This window comes from Stenella coeruleoalba (assembly GCF_951394435.1).
Source record: "Stenella coeruleoalba genome assembly, chromosome: 1".
In the NCBI taxonomy this organism is placed as follows: Eukaryota; Metazoa; Chordata; class Mammalia; order Artiodactyla; family Delphinidae; genus Stenella; species Stenella coeruleoalba.
Genome location: NC_137169.1, coordinates 171171843 through 171189586, shown reverse-complemented (window position 1 = coordinate 171189586; position 17744 = coordinate 171171843). Strand labels below are relative to the sequence as shown.

Genomic DNA, 17744 nt, shown 5'->3' with positions numbered 1-17744 from the left:
AAAAAAAGGTGACATGAGCTAGTGACTAGACTGCAAGCTTCCTGAGGATGGGGTCACGTCTTTTTTGTTCATGGCCGTATCCTTAGTGCCAGGCATAGTGTTCCCATGGTTTATGTGAGAACTCCAAAATGTTGGATAAGTGAATGGATAAATAAGCAAACTAAAGCAGTGGGCTAAAACTTCATTGCCAAAACATTTCAGAGAAAGAGCTAGTATTAAGATGATTCAGTGACCAAGTAGATTGGCAGTAAAAAGAGATTGTGAGAGAGTTGCTAAAGATTATTGAGATTTTTTTTTAGCCTGGGTCTAGGAAGATGGCGTTGCCATTACATGAAGAGGAAACAGATTTGGGGTGAGTCAGAGAGAATGATGAGTAAATTCACTTAAAAGTAGTTATTGAATGGATTATATCATCCAATAAAGTATGTTAAAGTAAGGTAAAAATAAAATTATTTCCTTCTCCAATTATCTTTAAATCTTCAAACACACACACATGTTTATCTGCATTTGTGATGGGGGGGTAGTATGTAGTTATATTTTTGAAAAATGCAATAAATATTTAATACCATCTTCTAATGAAATATTAAATATTTTAAACTTATATTTCCAATGGTTTGTAAATAACTTTCTACTCTAATTTTGCTTTTGGCCTTCTGTAAAATTACATACCTGTATCTATATCTATGTCTAGTCTATATACATCTATACACACAAACATAAAATTTATGTAGTAAAACAAATAAACTTTTTACCTCTAGCAAGAAATGGTTAATTTTATTTGTTGATGATTTTCAAAAGATGTGCAAGTTCCCCATGCTAAGTATGAAAACTTTATTCCTTATTTATGTATGTCAAGCTTGTGTCACTGTAGTAAACAGAATTTATGAAATCAGAGGGAACCACCAGCAGACATAATGCAAATATATTAGGGGTTAGACTATGGTATCTAATTTTCTGAAGACTTAACTTTGTGATCAGTTTGCTCATACATTAAATACATAAAAGGTAACCAGAGCACTAAGAGTATAGATGGTAGAAAGGAATACATGTGGCACTAAGAACTAGCCACAATGATGTGGAAGGAAAATCACAGATATTATGCAGGACAAACTGGTAGGATGTGTCAAAATCCTTAAACATATGTATGACCCTTTAACCTAGTTATCCACCTCAGGAGATTTATTATAAGCAAATAATCCTGTGAACACAGAAACTTGCTAGGATTTTTAACCAATATTATTTTAAGGTACAGAAAAATTGGAAATAATATAAATGCCCAATATCAATAAGAAGGTTTTAAAAATTGAGGTAAAGCTAAACAACAGGAAACAATGGAGTTTCAAGTTGGACCCCCTCTGCTCAAATCACAGACTCTGCTGAATATTATAGGGATACAAAGGTAGTTGAGAATTAACTTCTTCCATTAAGGAGCTCCCAGATCAACTAGTAAGGTTCAGACATAACCATAGTACAGGTTCATGTGATAAGCTCCATGGGAAAACTACACTGAGGTCCTGCAGGAATTTGGAGATCAAAGGATCAGGGAAGGCAGCTTCCTCAAGCTGACTTCGAGGTATTCAGTAGAGTTCAGACATGTAGACGTGTAAGAGAAAGTCTTTTCAGGCTGAGTGAGCAGCCTGAGTAAAAGTATAGAGTTAGAAAGCGTAACTATATATGTGGAGAACAGTGAGAAGTTTGTGATTGATGCTTGAATATTTCATGGGAAGTAGTATCAAATGAGGCTCTGAATATCAGATCAGCCAGATTTTAGAGAGTCTGCAATACCAGTCTAAGATAAAAATTTGTATTTTATTTAGCTGATAGTGGAAGCCCTTGAAAAATTTAGGAGGTATTTTAGTTTTCAATCTTAGGAGAAAGGAGTTTATTTATTGATGTAGCTAAAGAGTGTCATTATTAAATGGTTTTATTTATAAAGTAGTTTTAAGGTAAAAAGTTAAGGACACTCTAGGAAGATTGTGTGCATAATAACACCCCATTCATCTTGGTTTTCATCCATTTTGGCTGCGTTGGGTCTTTGTTGCTGCGTGCGGGCTTTCTCTAGTTGCGGTGAGCGGGGGCTACACTTCGTTGTGGTGCGCAGGCTTCTCATTGCGGTGGCTTCTCTTGTTGTGGAGCACAGGCTCTAGGCGCGTGGGCTTCAGTAGTTGTGGCACGTGGGCTCAGTAGTTGTGGCTTGTAGGCTCTAGAGCGCAGGCTCAGTAGTAGTGGTGCACAGGCTTAGTAGCCCCATGGCATGTGGGATCTTCCCAGACCAGGGCTCGAACCCATGTCCCCTGAATTGGCAGGCAGATTCTTAACCACTGTGCCACCGGGGAAGTCCCCATTTCTCAATATTTTAACTATTTTTTTCAAAGCCCCTACCTCAATGCTTTGCATATAGTTGGTACTAGGTAGGCATTTGCTGATTTAATATTTAACTTCTCAAACACAAAAGATTGCATATAATGTCAAATGCTTTTGTTAGCTAATACTATATTTCTGTTTACAGGTATCCAGAATGCTACCAGGGGGACTTTTAGTCCTTGGAGTATTTATTATTACAACTTTAGAAATGGGAAATGAATTTCAAAATACCCTACATAGAGTAAGTCTGAAATATCAAAAATTCTTAAAGTTATATCTTAATTGATTATACTTGTATACAGTGATCCTAGTCATATTTAGATTAATTCTCTATGCTGGGATTATGTTGAAACAGCTTTTTCCACCCAATTGCTTGGTATCTTGAGTGTAATACATGTCAGTATTTATATTTTCAACAAATGCTACATATTTTTAAAATAGTCGTTATTTTAAAGATAACTTTTTACTATTGTGAAACAAGTTATAATGGTTTAACAATTTTTCTTGTGCCGTAGCAGTATTCTGCTAGACCTTCCATTTAGTTCCAGGTGATTTCTGTAATGTGAAATTAATAGGTTTTGCAATTCTTCATCTCTTCAATTCTCTCAGGATCCTGAAAGTAAGACATAAAGTAACAACAGTCAGATACTTATTCTTTATTTCTGGACCGAGTATCTATTATGAATCCCCTGCTTTTTGTTTAATTCCTGTGTCAATCATTTGGGTAACATGGTTTACAAGTAAATGTGAGGGTCCACAAGCTGTTTCCCCTTAAGCCCAGACCTAAAGCAAACTCTGTGCAGCCAGTTTTCATCTCTTTTAGTACTCAAGATCCAAATAAGCCTTCAAAAGTTATTTTCCACCCCAAGAGAGAAGGAGACCTCATTATCTTGAGAAGTGCAAAACCCCACAGAATCCTTCCAAACCTTTTTCTAGTAAAAAGTGTACAGCTAAGAATCCAGGTGCTACAGATTCTTCCAGTTTTGTAACATTCTCTCCCATCAAATATCCCACCTTCAAACCTTTGATATTTGTACTTATGGGGGTAAAGGAAGAAAATGGTGATAATCCCTCCCCTGGCAAGTTATTCAACCTTCTGCCATTTTTACCATTTTAAATAAATGTACCTCTTTTACAATCATTCATCCTATTTGGCATTTTGAAATGTAATCTATATCCATGTGTATTTAATAGCATTGGCTGTACATCCTCTTGTTGGGTTGAATGTGGGCTCAGTGCTAGAGAGATACAGTAGATCCTCCTTCCTCTTGCTTTTTGTATCTCTTTTGTTTCTAAGAAGCATGTAAGATTTTAGAAATGCCCTATTTCAGAAATTGTAGCATTTTAATTATCTAACTTTGTTTCCATGGACCTGCATTGAGGGACAATATATGAAGTAACCTTATAAAACTCGTCACTGTCTCCCATAAGGTCATTGCTAAGAACTTTGTTATATTACATAATATTGTCTTTGAAGAAATTTCTTTTGATATCATTATTAAGAAAGTTACACCTCCATCTCCGGGCTATTGTAAATAGAGCTGCAATGAACATTTTGGTACATGACTCTTTTTGAATTATGGTTTTCTCAGGGTATATGCCCGGTAGTGGGATTGCTGGGTCTAAGTGTCCATCATAGGATGAATGGATAAAGAAGATGTGGCACATATATACAATGGAATATTACTCAGCCATAGAAAGAAACCAAATTGAGCTATTTGTAATGAGGTGGATGGACCTAGAGTCTGTCATACAGAGTGAAGTTAGTCAGAAAGAGAAAGACAAATACCATATGCTAACACATATATATTGGAATTTAAGAAAAAAAGCTGTCATGAAGAACCTATGGGTAAGACAGGAATAAAGACACAGACCTACTAGAGAATGGACTTGAGGATATGAGGAGGGGGAAGGGTAAGCTGGGACAAAGCGAGAGAGTGGCATGGACATATATACACTACCAAACGTAAAACCGATAGCTAGTGGGAAGCAGCTGCATAGCACAGGGAGATCAGCTCGGTGCTTTGTGACCACCTAGAGGGGTGGGATAGGGAGGGTGGGAGGGAGGGAGATGCAAGAGGGAAGAGATATGGGGACATATGTATATGTATAACTGATTCACTTTGTTATAAAGCAGAAACTAACACACCATTGTAAAGCAATTATACTCCAATAAAGATGTAAAAAAAAAAAAAGAAAGTTATGCCTCTTCTGATCAATTGTTTAGCTTATGGACTGTGCGAATTAGGGAACTGATTGGGTTTCTCTGTGCACATTATTTTTAGAAAGCTTAGAGCCAAATTTATGAACCCTCTCCCCATATCAAGTATGCATTTTTATAATTCTTACATGTGGCATAGATTTTTGTCACTATTTCTGATTTTTTTCACTTAGAATTTATGTTATTACTATATTTTATGTGCCCTTATGTATTATTACCTTACATCTTTTGTGACATTTAAATAAGAAATGCCAAATGGGTGACACGCTCCATTTTTATAGGTTAAAAATCACTTGTCACTTCTCATTCTAATTAAAGTCTTTATTCTGTACTTCACTTAAATGTTAGTTGCCCAAAATCATGTTCAGTTGATCATTAATGACAGTGAATTATATTTTTTTATTTAACACCTAATTTTTATATATCCCTAAAAATGGAATCTAAATGGTTAATAATCAGTTTCACTCTTTCTTTTGAGAAAAAGGAAATTTAATGATAGCATCATGGAATTTTAAAGCTAGATGAGTGCTTAAGGATATTATAATTGTCTTTTTCTGCACTCTCTTTCTTATTTTATTTTGCGTTCAGTTGATGTGTTTTCCTCTCTTTCAGCTAGTATTTGCTGTGGAAAAATCTATGAATAAAAAGAGACTGTGGAATTTCACAGACGAGGAAGTCTCAGAACGAGTGACACTTCACTTTTGCTCTTCTACAAAAAAGTATCTTTTATTTAGGTGTTTATGTTCTAAAGTATATGATACCAAAATAATGTTCCTGCAGGTTTTTTCCCCAAACACTTATTTAAGTCATCATTTAAAAAATAGGCTTAGTTTGTACGTTTTTCTGTAAATAACACATAATTCGGACTGCCAATAATAATGGTAATAATGGTTGTTAATCATGTATCAGGGTTGTAAAGAGTTTGAGAGAGGTGGCAAGGACTGGGTATTCTGAACTCTTTACCAGCTCTCCACCCCTGTACATTAAAATACACTAGGGCCCCTACAGAAAGGTACAGCTTAGGCAAAGTAATGCTTTTATTTTGTTTACCTCCAGTTCCTATAGATAAAATGTTCAATGCAAAGCACAGGTGCACTGAGCTGGCAATTTTTATATCTTTGGCCAAGATCAAGTGACACTAAAAGCCAATTATAGGGCCTTCTTAGCTTCTTTCCTCTACATATTACCAGGGCAAGTACCTCCCAAGCATGAGGCAGCCTCACCAAGGGAGTGAAGCAATGCAAGGGCCCAATAAATTAGGACCTGCAAAAAGACAAAATTCAAAAAGTGATCATCCCTGTAGAAGGCGGGCTGTTAACTCCTTTGGTATTTAACTAGAAAGTTTCATGTACAGACCCTTTGACCCAATAAACATTCCCAGGCTTGACTTCATTCAGAACAGCACTCCTATTTGTTAAAAAGGGTCTGTATTTGAGGACAGTTTTGTAAGAGCTATCATTCTATTCATTGTGATTAGCAGGATTTATAAGCAGTAGGAAATAGTTTAAAGTACCACAAGTATTATAGTCAGAGGAATTTGTATATATGTAAGTATATGTATTTACACAAACATATACGTACATATATATGTGTATACATATCTTTAAGTGTCATGCCATGAAGTGGTATGATTTTGTAAAAACTCTTGGATGCATATACTTTATTTTTATTTTTTGATGGTTTATTTTCTTTTGATCATCAAGAATTGCTTTCTTATTTTTTTGGTTATTTCTATCCTTAATTAATAAAGAACATTTTGTCGAACTTATGATATCCATAATCCAAAGGTAAGAAAAACTGCTCTTTAAAGATTTTTCTGTGTTGCAAACTATTTTTAAATAAAATTCAATTTTTAGTTTTAATAATTTTCAGTGCTATCTCTTCCTATTAATGTCCACAACCACCTGTAGTTTTTTTTTTGAAATATGATTAATTTCACTACAGACAAGGACAATTTGTGTTTTTTTTTTATTGTTAAAATATTTTTGTTAAGCTCTCCCTACCTTGTTTATGTGTCTGGTATTATATTTGAGAGGCTAGCAGTAAAAGTGTCTAGGCTTGTGGGAGCCACAGTGCCCAGTAAACAGGCTGTCTGTACTCAGCAGGATCCAGACTAACATTTTGCCAAGGTGTCTAAAAAGCAATGTGAGGGACTTCCCTGGTGGTCCAGTGGTTAAGACTCTATGCTTCTACTGCAGGGGGGCACGGGTTTGATCCCTGGTCAGGAAACTAAGATCCCACAGGCCATGCAGTGTGGCCAAAAAAAAAAAAAAGAAGCAGTGTGAAAAAGTAATGCAGTATTCTGTTAGCAAGGATAGAACAGAAAGGAAAATGTCTGGCACCTAGTATTTGCTCAGTGATTATTTACTCTCCATCAGAAGCTTCAGAATTGACACTGTTGAAGCTACATATGGGACCTACAGGACCAGAGGACTTGTCAGGATTTTAAGCAAGCCTTTCACTGGGCGAGGGAGTTGCCAAGATTGCCTGGGATGTGCTGAAGAATACTGAACTTTTAATGCATGCTTTATTTTTATTTAGTTCTAACCTATTACCCTTTGATGAAGGAATTTGGCCAAATATATTAGATAACAGCTTGTATAAGTTACTGGGTTGTACATTTTATGATGTTTTATTGCTCCGTGTGTTTTACGTAAATCACATATTTTATGTTTTTCCCCCTTTGCTAAAGAGTTCTGCAAAACCAGCAGATTGGAAGTATCAAAATGGACTATCAGCTTCATGGCTTTCTTTAGAGTGTACAGTATATATTAATATTCATGTCCCACTGTCTACTACTTCTGTCAGCTATACTCTGGAGAAAAATACAAAGGTATCAGGGTAAAATGAATTTTCTTTAGTGATTGCTGAATAGATGATCTGCCTTTATTCTGGTTGTCTATGCCATTCATTTTATAATCCTCAAAAACTGCATTCTAATTATAATAATATTGTTATGGGTAACTAATTTGTTACTCTACCCAGATTAAAAAATTAGAGGTGGGACATTGTTATCATACTAATGTATTTAGCATAATAAGTGCTCCATAAATACTTGTTAATTAACATGTAATTATGTACATTGTAAAATATAATTATGTAGGAAGATGTACTGTTTGGTCTTTTTGCTTTCTCTTCATCTTTAGTTTTTTTAAAAATTTATTTCATTGAAATATAGTTGATTTACAATGTTGTGTTAATTTCTCCTGTACAGCAAAGTGATTCATATATTCTTTTTCATATTCTTTTTGATTATGGGTTATCACAAGTTATTGAATATAGATTGACAGTTTGGGATTAGCAGATGCATACTGTTATATATAGAATGGATAAACAACAAGGTCCTACTGTATAGCACAGGGAACTATCTTCATCTTTAGTTTTGTTTTCCATCTTCCAGTTCTTTTTTGTATTTCTGTACCATTCTTTTGTTCATAACTTATTTCTCTTATTTTTTCCTATTGAAAGAGGTAAATGGAACTTGCTTATTTTTTCCTCTTTAATACTGCTTTATATATTTGTTTGAGGCTCTTTCTCTTTTCTCACTTTTTTTAAGATAACAGGAATTATTGAATTTTATTTGACTGTGGTTATTAAGTCTCCTAGGTCTGTGACATAAATGTTAGTTTGGGAAAAAGATTAGAAAAACTATTATTAAATATGGGTGAAGTGCCAAAAATTGGGGATATACTTTTTTGTTGTTTATGATATTGAATTTAAATGCCATATTGCTGATACTTAGGGATTTTTAATATTTCAGTATACTAGGTAGAAAAAAGTCGACTCGAGGGAGTTTAATTGAGATGGCATTATATTTGAATGATATCCATGTTGTGTTTCTTTTAAGAATGGACTTATACACTGGGCCAAGCAAATAGAAAATAGTATTTATTTGATTAATGGACAAGTTAAAGATGAAGATTGTGACCTATTAGAAGGACAGGTGAGTTAAGAGAAAATCATCTTACTTATGAAATTATTTGTGCTTAAGGAAAAATAAAAGATGACTTATCTTTAGTTCTTTAGGCCTTGCCTTCATGAAAACAATTCATCTACTTTTTATTTCTAAGGTCTTTTAAACTAAAGTGCAAATGTTTTTCTCAGAAAATGATAGGAGATTATTTCTGAAATCATAGGAATTTTGAAACCTAAAGGAGAGAGTGTCATCTAAATAACATCTAATTTCTACAATGTAAACTGCTTGCTTAAAACTAAAGTCATGTTCTGCCCTGATAACAGTTTAAAAACTAAGTTTGACCATTTTATAGGAGGGGTCTGTATGGGCTTCTAAAATATCTTTGATTTGAAGAGGAACTTTGGTGATCTCTCCCTTTAGAGCAGGGATCAGTGAACTTAATGTAAAAAACCAAATAGTAAATATAGGCTTTGCAGGCCATGTGTTCTCTCTTACAACTGTTCAGCTCTGCTGTTGTAGCATGAAAGCAGCCGTAGACAATATGTAAATGACTGATCCTGGTTGTGTTCCAGTAAAACCTTATTTACGAAGACTGGTGGCAGTCTGGATTTGACCCATAGGCCATAGTTTGCCAATCCTTGCTTTAGAGGAATAAAAGTAGGAGATTAATGGTTTTTAAGAGTGCACGTTGATTGATGTAGACGACACAAAGTTACACATCTATAGAAAAAGCTAAAATAAAACAAATAATAAGACCTTTTTTCCCTCTGAGTTACTTAGTGTATGTTGGATAGTCCCTAAATTGTCTTTTATGTTCCACTCCAACCTCAACAATCTGATTTTTTAAATTTTTGTGTTATTTCAGAAAAAATCTTCTAGAGGAAATACTCAAGCAATTAATCATTCTTTTGATGTCAGAGTGCTAACACAGTTGGTAAATATTTTAACATACTCCTTATCTAAAATTAAAATACAGTATTTCTTAGAATAAGCTTAATGAAATTGTTTCTGTTTTTATGGTGATTGTTAGAGAATCAAAGAATTTTAGAGACGTAAAGGACGATAAAGAATGTTCAGTTCTAAGAAAGTTATTCCCAAGAAACATTTTAATAAAACCTATTTGGGTCTATTGCCTCAATCCTATTAAAATTTTAACATCAAGTAGATAGCAATTAGGAAAAAATGTATATATGTATACATACCCATATATATGTACACACATATACATATATACATGTGTATGATATTTGGTGTTGTAAGTTTTATGAGCAAAGTTGCAGTTCTTAACTTAAAAATAAAACGTGTGCACAGATGTGCCAAGAGTTGTTATATACCTAATTTGAAGCAGATTTATACCTCTGATTTGACAGAAGCCACACAGTATTGGCAAGGTTTATGTTTTTATATGGTTGTTTTAAATTACACATCTCTTTTCTGGAATTTAAAGTTACATAATTATTCCTAAAAGTATGCATACTTTTGATTTTAATCTTGCTGGACATTATCCTAGAGGCCAGATAGGGTATAAAGTACATCCATGTTTTTAGAAAACTTTTCATTTCAATATTATACTGAAGGGGCTTCCCTGGTGGCGCAGTGGTTGAGAGTCCGCCTGCCGATGCAGGGCACACGGGTTTGTGCCCCTGTCCGGGAAGGTCCCACATGCCGCAGAGCAGCTGGGCCCGTGAGCCATGGCCGCTGAGCCTGCACGTCCGGAGCCTGTGCTCCGCAAAGGGAGAGGCCACAACAGTGAGAGGCCCGCGTACCGCAAAAAAAAAAAAAAAAAAATTACACTGAAAATGTTGAAACAGGGAAATACTACCAGGACTTATATATATTTTTAACTGAATAAAATAGACTCAAAAGCAGTTTGTCATATGAGGATGCTTTAATTTCTTCTTTTCCTTTTCTGTGTTCAGCAATACAACATTACTAAATTGTTGTTGGACTTATGCCACTAAACATTTCTCAATTTCTCTTCTCAGTATCTTAAAAGTACTTTTAGTCTTCAGTTTTCCTCCTCCTTTTTGATTTTAGAAGTGTTCTTTATTTTAAGGCTATTCCTCTACCTATATGCTTTTTACTAGTTATGCTTATGTGACCTCTCAGTTTATTAAACAATTCAGTTAAAATTATTTTAGTTATAAAATTGCAGTTAGAAGATGTGTAGAGGATGGGAATATAGAGAGAAGAGTAGAAGATAATATCATGAGATAATTTATTATAATTAATAGTATATGGTATCATATATTTTTGTCAATAATTCCACTGGTCAGCCAGCTGGAAACTTTAAAATGACCAATATATAATAAGTAGTCAATAAGTATTTGATACCACTTTCCTCCCAGTCACCCTTCATCAAGTCTTGTTGATTTTTTCTTTGCAGCATAGCGCCTCTTTTATTTTCCTTGTAGTCCCAGTGCCATTAGCCTTACAACATAATTATTTTACCTACTTTATCACAAGTAACTCTTAACTAGTCTCTCTCCATCTATTCATTCTTATCCAAAGTGATTCATTCTCCGAAATCTTGATACCTTTGTTTGTATATCTCTTGGAATATCTTCCGTATTTCTGATCTATCCTGCATATTACCTCAGATTATCCTTTCTGAATCACAGTTTGCATTCATTCACTGTTCATTTACTTATTAGTTTTTTTTTTTCAGTTAGTATTTATTGTGTGTAAGGGTTAGACACCGATTGTGTTACTTTGCTTGATTAAAATTCCTTAATTGCTCTATATTGACTAGTTAGAAAAGTCTAATTTAAGGCTTTTCAGGGCCTCAACATGCCTTTTTGTTATTTTCTAACTTACTGTTCTAGAGGTATGCTTTCTATGCCTTCAAAGTTCTGTGTGTTTCCCAAGCCGTCTGTCTTACCAGTGCCATTTTTTTCCCTTCTCATCCAGACTGTCAAACTCCTATTCTGTACATGAAGATCTAGCCCAAATGTTACCATTTTGGTAAGGTTTCATTTGGTCTCCATAACCAGAGGGATCTTTCCTTTTCCAAAATATCATGTCAGCATCACAGAAGTTCCTCCACTTATGAATAGGTTAGATTCCCAAAGTAGCTAGTTTGTTCCTAAGTCCAAAGAAACCAAGGCGAGTTGACCTGTATAGAGCCCAGATACATTTCCACCGAAAAAGAGTGAAGCAGTCCTTTTATTCTTTAAAAAGTCTTCTCCTTGGTGTGTGTGTGTGTGTGTGTGTGTGTGTAGTCTTTTATATATATAGTCTAGTCCATTTGGAAAATAATGTTCTAATTTATGCATATATAATATATATGCTATAAATGTGTTATATAATATGTATTGTAAGTTAGATATTAAGTATGTAAAAAAGAGCATTATTTTTCTATAGTAAAGTTCTGTTTAGTGGATGAGGGAAGCCCATTACTCCTCCTCCACTCCACTTATTGATATATCAGTGATCTCTACAAGTATCATAAGAGGCTTATTCCAAATAGAGTATCAGCATCATCACCCTTTTGCTTGGTTTGATGATTGACATTTTTGCATGGACCTGGAATCTTCTGGACTATTTATTTGGTCTGTGACAAATTTTTTACCAAGACCTTGACTGTGTTTAAGTTTAAATTCTTAAAAAAAATTTAGCCTTTGCCTGAATTACATTAGACGTTGACTATTCATGCTCTTTCAGTGGCTGCATATTCAAGTCTTTTGATTCACCATTTGTCCTCATCACTTCCTGACTGTTTCTTAGTGCCTAGGCACATGGTTAGTTAGCACTGGTCACAAGTTGTATGATTTGTTTCTGTTCTTCAGAATTGACCCTATTGTTGATATTTATTTCAGGTACACTTAGAACATATATTTTTACCATGTCCATTTTTTTTTTTAATCATAATTTTCGGTACCAGTGTGATTTTATGGGCCTCTAGTAGTACTTTCAAAGTTTCGATCCTCTCCTTGTTTTGGCAGTTATTGAAATGATAAGGTTAAAAATGTCTGTGCAAAAGCTCAAAACCAAGCATAAACTAACCCTACTTAGATTAAATAAGAATGGGTCTGTGAGGTGAAAATGACAATCACTGGTATCATTTTCTGGTGACGGGCATAGTTGACTTGCTTTTTTTTTTGCTGTGAAGCCTATAGCATTACTTTCAGTCTATAAAAGTTATGAGTTAAAAATGTATAAATAAATGAGTGTCTATATGTTGCTTGTAATTTTATCATATTTATCACATCCTGCTTTGTATTCCAGTTATTTTTGTGCAAGTCTTGCATAGTGTACCTTCTCTTACTAGATCATAGCTTCTTTTTACATCTTTTCATCTTAATAGTTCTTACTAGATCATATCTTCTTTTTACATCTTTTCATCTTAATAGTACTTATCTGAGTAATCTGCAAATAATGTATGTTTAATGAATATTGGTACTTTAGATGGTTATATTAGTAAGAAAAAAATTAGATGTAGTGTATTTAATTTCAGAGTATGTTCAAAATACTCAGAAAATAACATGTAACTTATAAGGAGAAATATGAAGGCCTTTTAAAAATTTATGGGGAATATTTTCAGACACGTGGTTCAGTTAAAAATTCCTTCTTGCTTCATGAAATGACTCACATATATAATGTTTAAATGTTTCACATAATTAATAGTCATTGGCTATTAGAATCTAAACAGATTTTGTCTTTCAGCTTCTGAATTCAGACCACAGATCCACAGCCACAGTCCAGATCTGCAGTGGCTCTGTAAACCTTAAGGGTGCTGTGAAATGCAGAGCTTATATTCATAGCAATAAACCCAAGGTTAAAGATGCTGTACAGGTAAAAAAAAAAAAAAAAAAAGGAATAACTGGTATATGAAAAACAGAAGCATGTTAACATAATTATTCAAAAATCTTAAAATTTTACCTTTTTTCAATCTCAAATTTCATAATTATTCATTTGATTTTAACTGATAAAAGTCCAGTCTGTTGGGCAGTCCAAATGTACCAGGTAATTGGTCCCAAGATTTTCATATGTAGAATGTCTATTTTTATACCTTTTTGAAGTGATGATTATACAAGTGTATTAAGTGTTCCACAGTTGTAACATATTAGTATATTTGAAATCATTTCTTCTGAGGGAAATTGAACTTTTTAAATAACAGGAAAAGTACACCTACAAAGAATTATTAGGTATTGTTCTGTAATCAATATAATTTAGAAATTTAAAAAATGATGACTGGCACTTTTGTCATAGTTATGCATTTTCTAATTTGGACCACTAGCATTATTTGTTCAGATGCAAAAGTTTGTTCATTTATTTGGTTTAAATTTACTGTTTAGATGAAGTCTGGGTAAATTTGCTGTTAAACTATTAATGTATAGATAAGCCTGTTACATAAATGGACAAATGGAATGACGTACTAGTTATTTTAGTGGACATGATTATACAGGGAAGTCATTTATGTGGCAGGTTTTGGTAATAAAATAATGCAGATTTAAAGAAATGGATTTTATTTCTTATTGTGGTTTGTTTTGGTTTTCCATAGGCCATGAAAAGAGATATATTGAATACAGTTGCTGATCGTTGTGAAATACTATTTGAGGATCTGCTTTTGAATGAAATTCCAGAAAAAAAAGTTATGAGTATAATATTAAGTACTTTTTTTGCATGTGTTCAACTGATATATTAAGATGTTAAGATATAATAGATAATATTATCTTTTTAACTGCATATATCTTTTTTAAAACAATATGTAATCATTTACTTTTCTTATTGAATGAAAATTTTCAGTTGCCACCTAAAAAAAAGTTGTTGAACACCTTGTAATAGTAAATCTGTCAACATTTAATAATTTCAGGGAAGATTTAAAAAGAAAAATTCTGTGTGAATTTTTGCCAGAATAGATAAGCTGTGTTACCATTTTTTTTTTAGTTATTTCTGAGATATACATTTTAAAGAAATAACTAGAATTATGACTTATAACATTATACCAGAACATATAGGATTTTTAGAAATTGCATGTAATGTCTGAAACATTTATATTAACATATTTCCATACAAATAACCCAAAGAAAGTTTAGTAGTAGTTGTTTTTTTGTTTGTTTGTTTGTTTTTTTATACTACAGGTTCTTATTAGTCATCAATTTTATACACATCAGTGTATACATGTCAATCCCAATCACCCAATTCAGCACACCACCATCCCCACCCCCACCGCGGTTTTCCCCCCTTGGTGTCCATACGTTTGTTCTCTATGTCTGTGTCTCAACTTCTGCCCTGCAAACCGGTTCATCTCTACCATTTTTCTAGGTTCCACATACATGCGTTAATATACGATATTTGTTTTTCTCTTTCTTACTTACTTCACTCTGTATGACAGACACTAGATCCATCCACATCTCAACAAATGACTCAATTTCGTTCCTTTTTATGGCTGCGTAATATTCCATTGTATATATGTACCACAACTTCTTTATCCCTTCTGTCGATGGGCATTTAGGTTGCTTCCGTGACCTGGCTATTGTAAATAGTGCTGCAGTGAATATTGGGGTGCATGTGTCTTTTTGAATTATGGTTTTCTCTGGGTATATGCCCAGTAGTGGGATTGCTGGATCATATGGTAATTCTATTTTTAGTTTTTTAAGGAACCTCCATACTGTTCTCCATAGTGGCTGTATCAATTTACATTCCCACCAGCAGTGCAAGAGGGTTCCCTTTTCTCCACACCCTCTCCAGCATTTGTTGTTTGTAGATTTTCTGATGAAGCCCATTCTGAGCAGTGTGAGGTGATACCTCATTGTAGTTTTGATTTGCATTTCTCTAATAATTAGTGATGTCGAGCAGCTTTTCATGTGCTTCTTGGCCATCTGTATGTCTTCTTTGGAGAAATGTCTATTTAGGTCTTCTGCCCATTTTTGGATTGGGTTGTTTGTTTCTTTAATATTGAGCTGCATGAACTGTTTATATATTTTGGAGATTAATCCTTTGTCCGTTGATTCATTTGTGAATATTTTATCCCATCCTGAGGGTTGTCTTTTCATCTTGTTTATTGGTTTCCTTTGCTGTGCAAAAGCTTTTAAGGTTCATTAGGTCTCATTTGTTTATTTTTGTTTTTATTTCCATTACTCTAGGAGGTGGATCAAAAAAGATCTTGCTGTGATTTATGTCAAAGAGTGTTCTTCCTATGTTTTCCTCTAAGAGTTTTATAGTGTCCAGTCTTACATTTAGGTCTTGAATCCATTTTGAGTTTATTTTTGTGTATGGTGTTAGGGAGTGTTCTAATTTCATTCTTTTACATGTAGCTGTCCAGTTTTCCCACCACCACTTATGGAAGAGACTGTGTGTGTTACCATTTTAAAGCCATTAATTTATTAGTGTTGACCATTATGTATAATAGAGTCTTTAATAGGTGTATATGCAATTGATCTTTCTTTTTCTTTCCAATTTATTTTTTGTGTGTGTGTACTAGTTTATATACTTCTCATCTATTCTCTAACAGACTTTACTAGATTTTAAAAAGGCTGGGTCATGGTGTCTTAACCTTTTATAACTATTCCATCTTTTGAGAAACATGAACAGTTTATACCTTTTCAGTAATTTGTATTAGAAAAATTTAGTTTTACTCAAAAAGAAAATATAATATTGAGTATGCTTTTTGAAGCTACACATTTATCTGCCTTTCTACTATTCAGGTGGATTTGCAATTCACGGTTGAATATGTACATAATTGAAACATACGTTATTAGCTTGTTAAGGGAATATGTTTATTTTTATAGGAGAAAAACATAGCTCCTGTGCTAACTAACTTCTTTTAGTTATAATAGCCCATATATCAGGTTTGGTGGACTGATTATAATCTTTTGTCTATTCCTAGTATGATAGATACCTGGAATTTCCAGGTTTAACATCTGTCCTTCATGTACTTCACAAATAACCCTGAAGTTATTATTAGTGGAATAACCCATCCACTAATAATGTATAGTTTTGCTGAGACATGAATTTGATTCAGATTGCAATCAAATTGTAGCAATTGGATTGAGAGTTTTGTTTTGTGAAGTATGTAAAACCTGGTCACTTAGCCACCCAGTTAGTCTAGCAGTGTCATCTCTGTGGCTTTGTTTTTGCTGCTTGACTTTGTGTGTGATAACTCTCATGGTATTAAACACTACTTCACTTTCTGAGTAACAGTATGTGTTACAACTGAACTGTGAATTTTAGGATTTTCTGGGACATGGGGATATATCCACCAATAATGCCAAAGATCTACCTTATCACACACATTAGTTAAATATTCCTTTTCATTACAAATGCTTCATAAAAAGGGTATCAAATGACTGCTCTAGTATTCTATTTAGTGAATTAGTATTTTGAAATTTTTACTGACGTCCAATCAGTAAAATTAATTACTTCTAATAACAGTTGTTTATATGTTAAATTTGATATATTAGAAGTTAATGTTATCATCTAATGTTACATTTTTACAAAATGAAAAAATATTTTCACTGATAATTGAGTGGCCTTTGAGCTTGTGGGAAGAGAGAATAGGCAGTGTAGTTTGGTGGAAAGAGCAAAGACTGAAGTTCTTGGGTTCTGTGTCTACTCTAACACTACTGGAGTGACTTCAGGTGAATAATTTAGCCTGTCTAAGCATCCACTGTCTTATGTGAAAAACAGGGATTATAGTAGCTATTTTTCGAGCCTGTGAGATGAAAGAAGATGATGTTTTTAAAGTCCCTAATACAGGTTGGTAGGCCAAGCCCTCATCAAGTAGTAGTTACTATTAAGTTGGAGGTACTGAAGGAAGAGAATTACTTAACAATGGTTGTATTTAAACTTTCTTAACTTCAGGTTTTGTGGAATGTAGCCTTATATTTCAAAAATGAACCAAGTGTAAGTATACATTTTTTGAACTGTAGTAAGAGGATAATTATTCCAGCAACATGTTAGTAGATCTTAAGATAGCAAGATTAAAAATATATTGCAAGTATAATAATATGAACATGTAAATTTTGAAGTTGAGTATATATACACCCAATTGTTAGATCTTAAATTTAGTCCTCATTTTACTTAGCTTATCTTTCTTTTTTCTTTTCTTTTTTTTTTTTTAAAGGAAGAAATGACTGTCTTTATTCTCAGGTGACATGATTGTGTACACACAAAATCCAAAAGAATCTTTAAAAATAAAACTACTAGAACTAATAAGTGAATTTACCAAGGTCCCAGAATACAAGGTCAATATACATAACTCAATTATATTTCTCTATAGTAAGAAAAAACTGTAAAATT

General features: G+C 33.6%; 1 protein-coding gene across 6 annotated transcripts in view; it reads left to right on the top strand.

Annotated features, from left to right (window-relative positions):
• ODR4 (odr-4 GPCR localization factor homolog) overlaps window positions 1-17744 on the top strand; it is a 64362-nt gene that overhangs the window by 6426 nt on the left and 40192 nt on the right. For 5 of the 6 annotated variants that reach the window (XR_013829008.1, XR_013829009.1, XR_013829010.1 and 2 more), the window contains exons 4-11: window positions 2510-2605; window positions 5174-5304; window positions 6336-6372; window positions 7278-7418; window positions 8433-8528; window positions 9367-9435; window positions 13167-13295; window positions 14005-14095. Coding sequence is in view for 2 of the 6 variants with exons in the window: in XM_079925953.1 (XP_079782079.1) it covers window positions 2510-2605; window positions 5174-5304; window positions 6336-6372; window positions 7278-7418; window positions 8433-8528; window positions 9367-9435; window positions 13167-13295; window positions 14005-14095 (790 nt within the window). In the remaining 4 variants the exon portion in view is untranslated. The remainder of the gene's footprint in view (window positions 1-2509; window positions 2606-5173; window positions 5305-6335; window positions 6373-7277; window positions 7419-8432; window positions 8529-9366; window positions 9436-13166; window positions 13296-14004; window positions 14096-17744) is intronic. The other variant, XM_079925954.1, reaches the window with a different exon arrangement.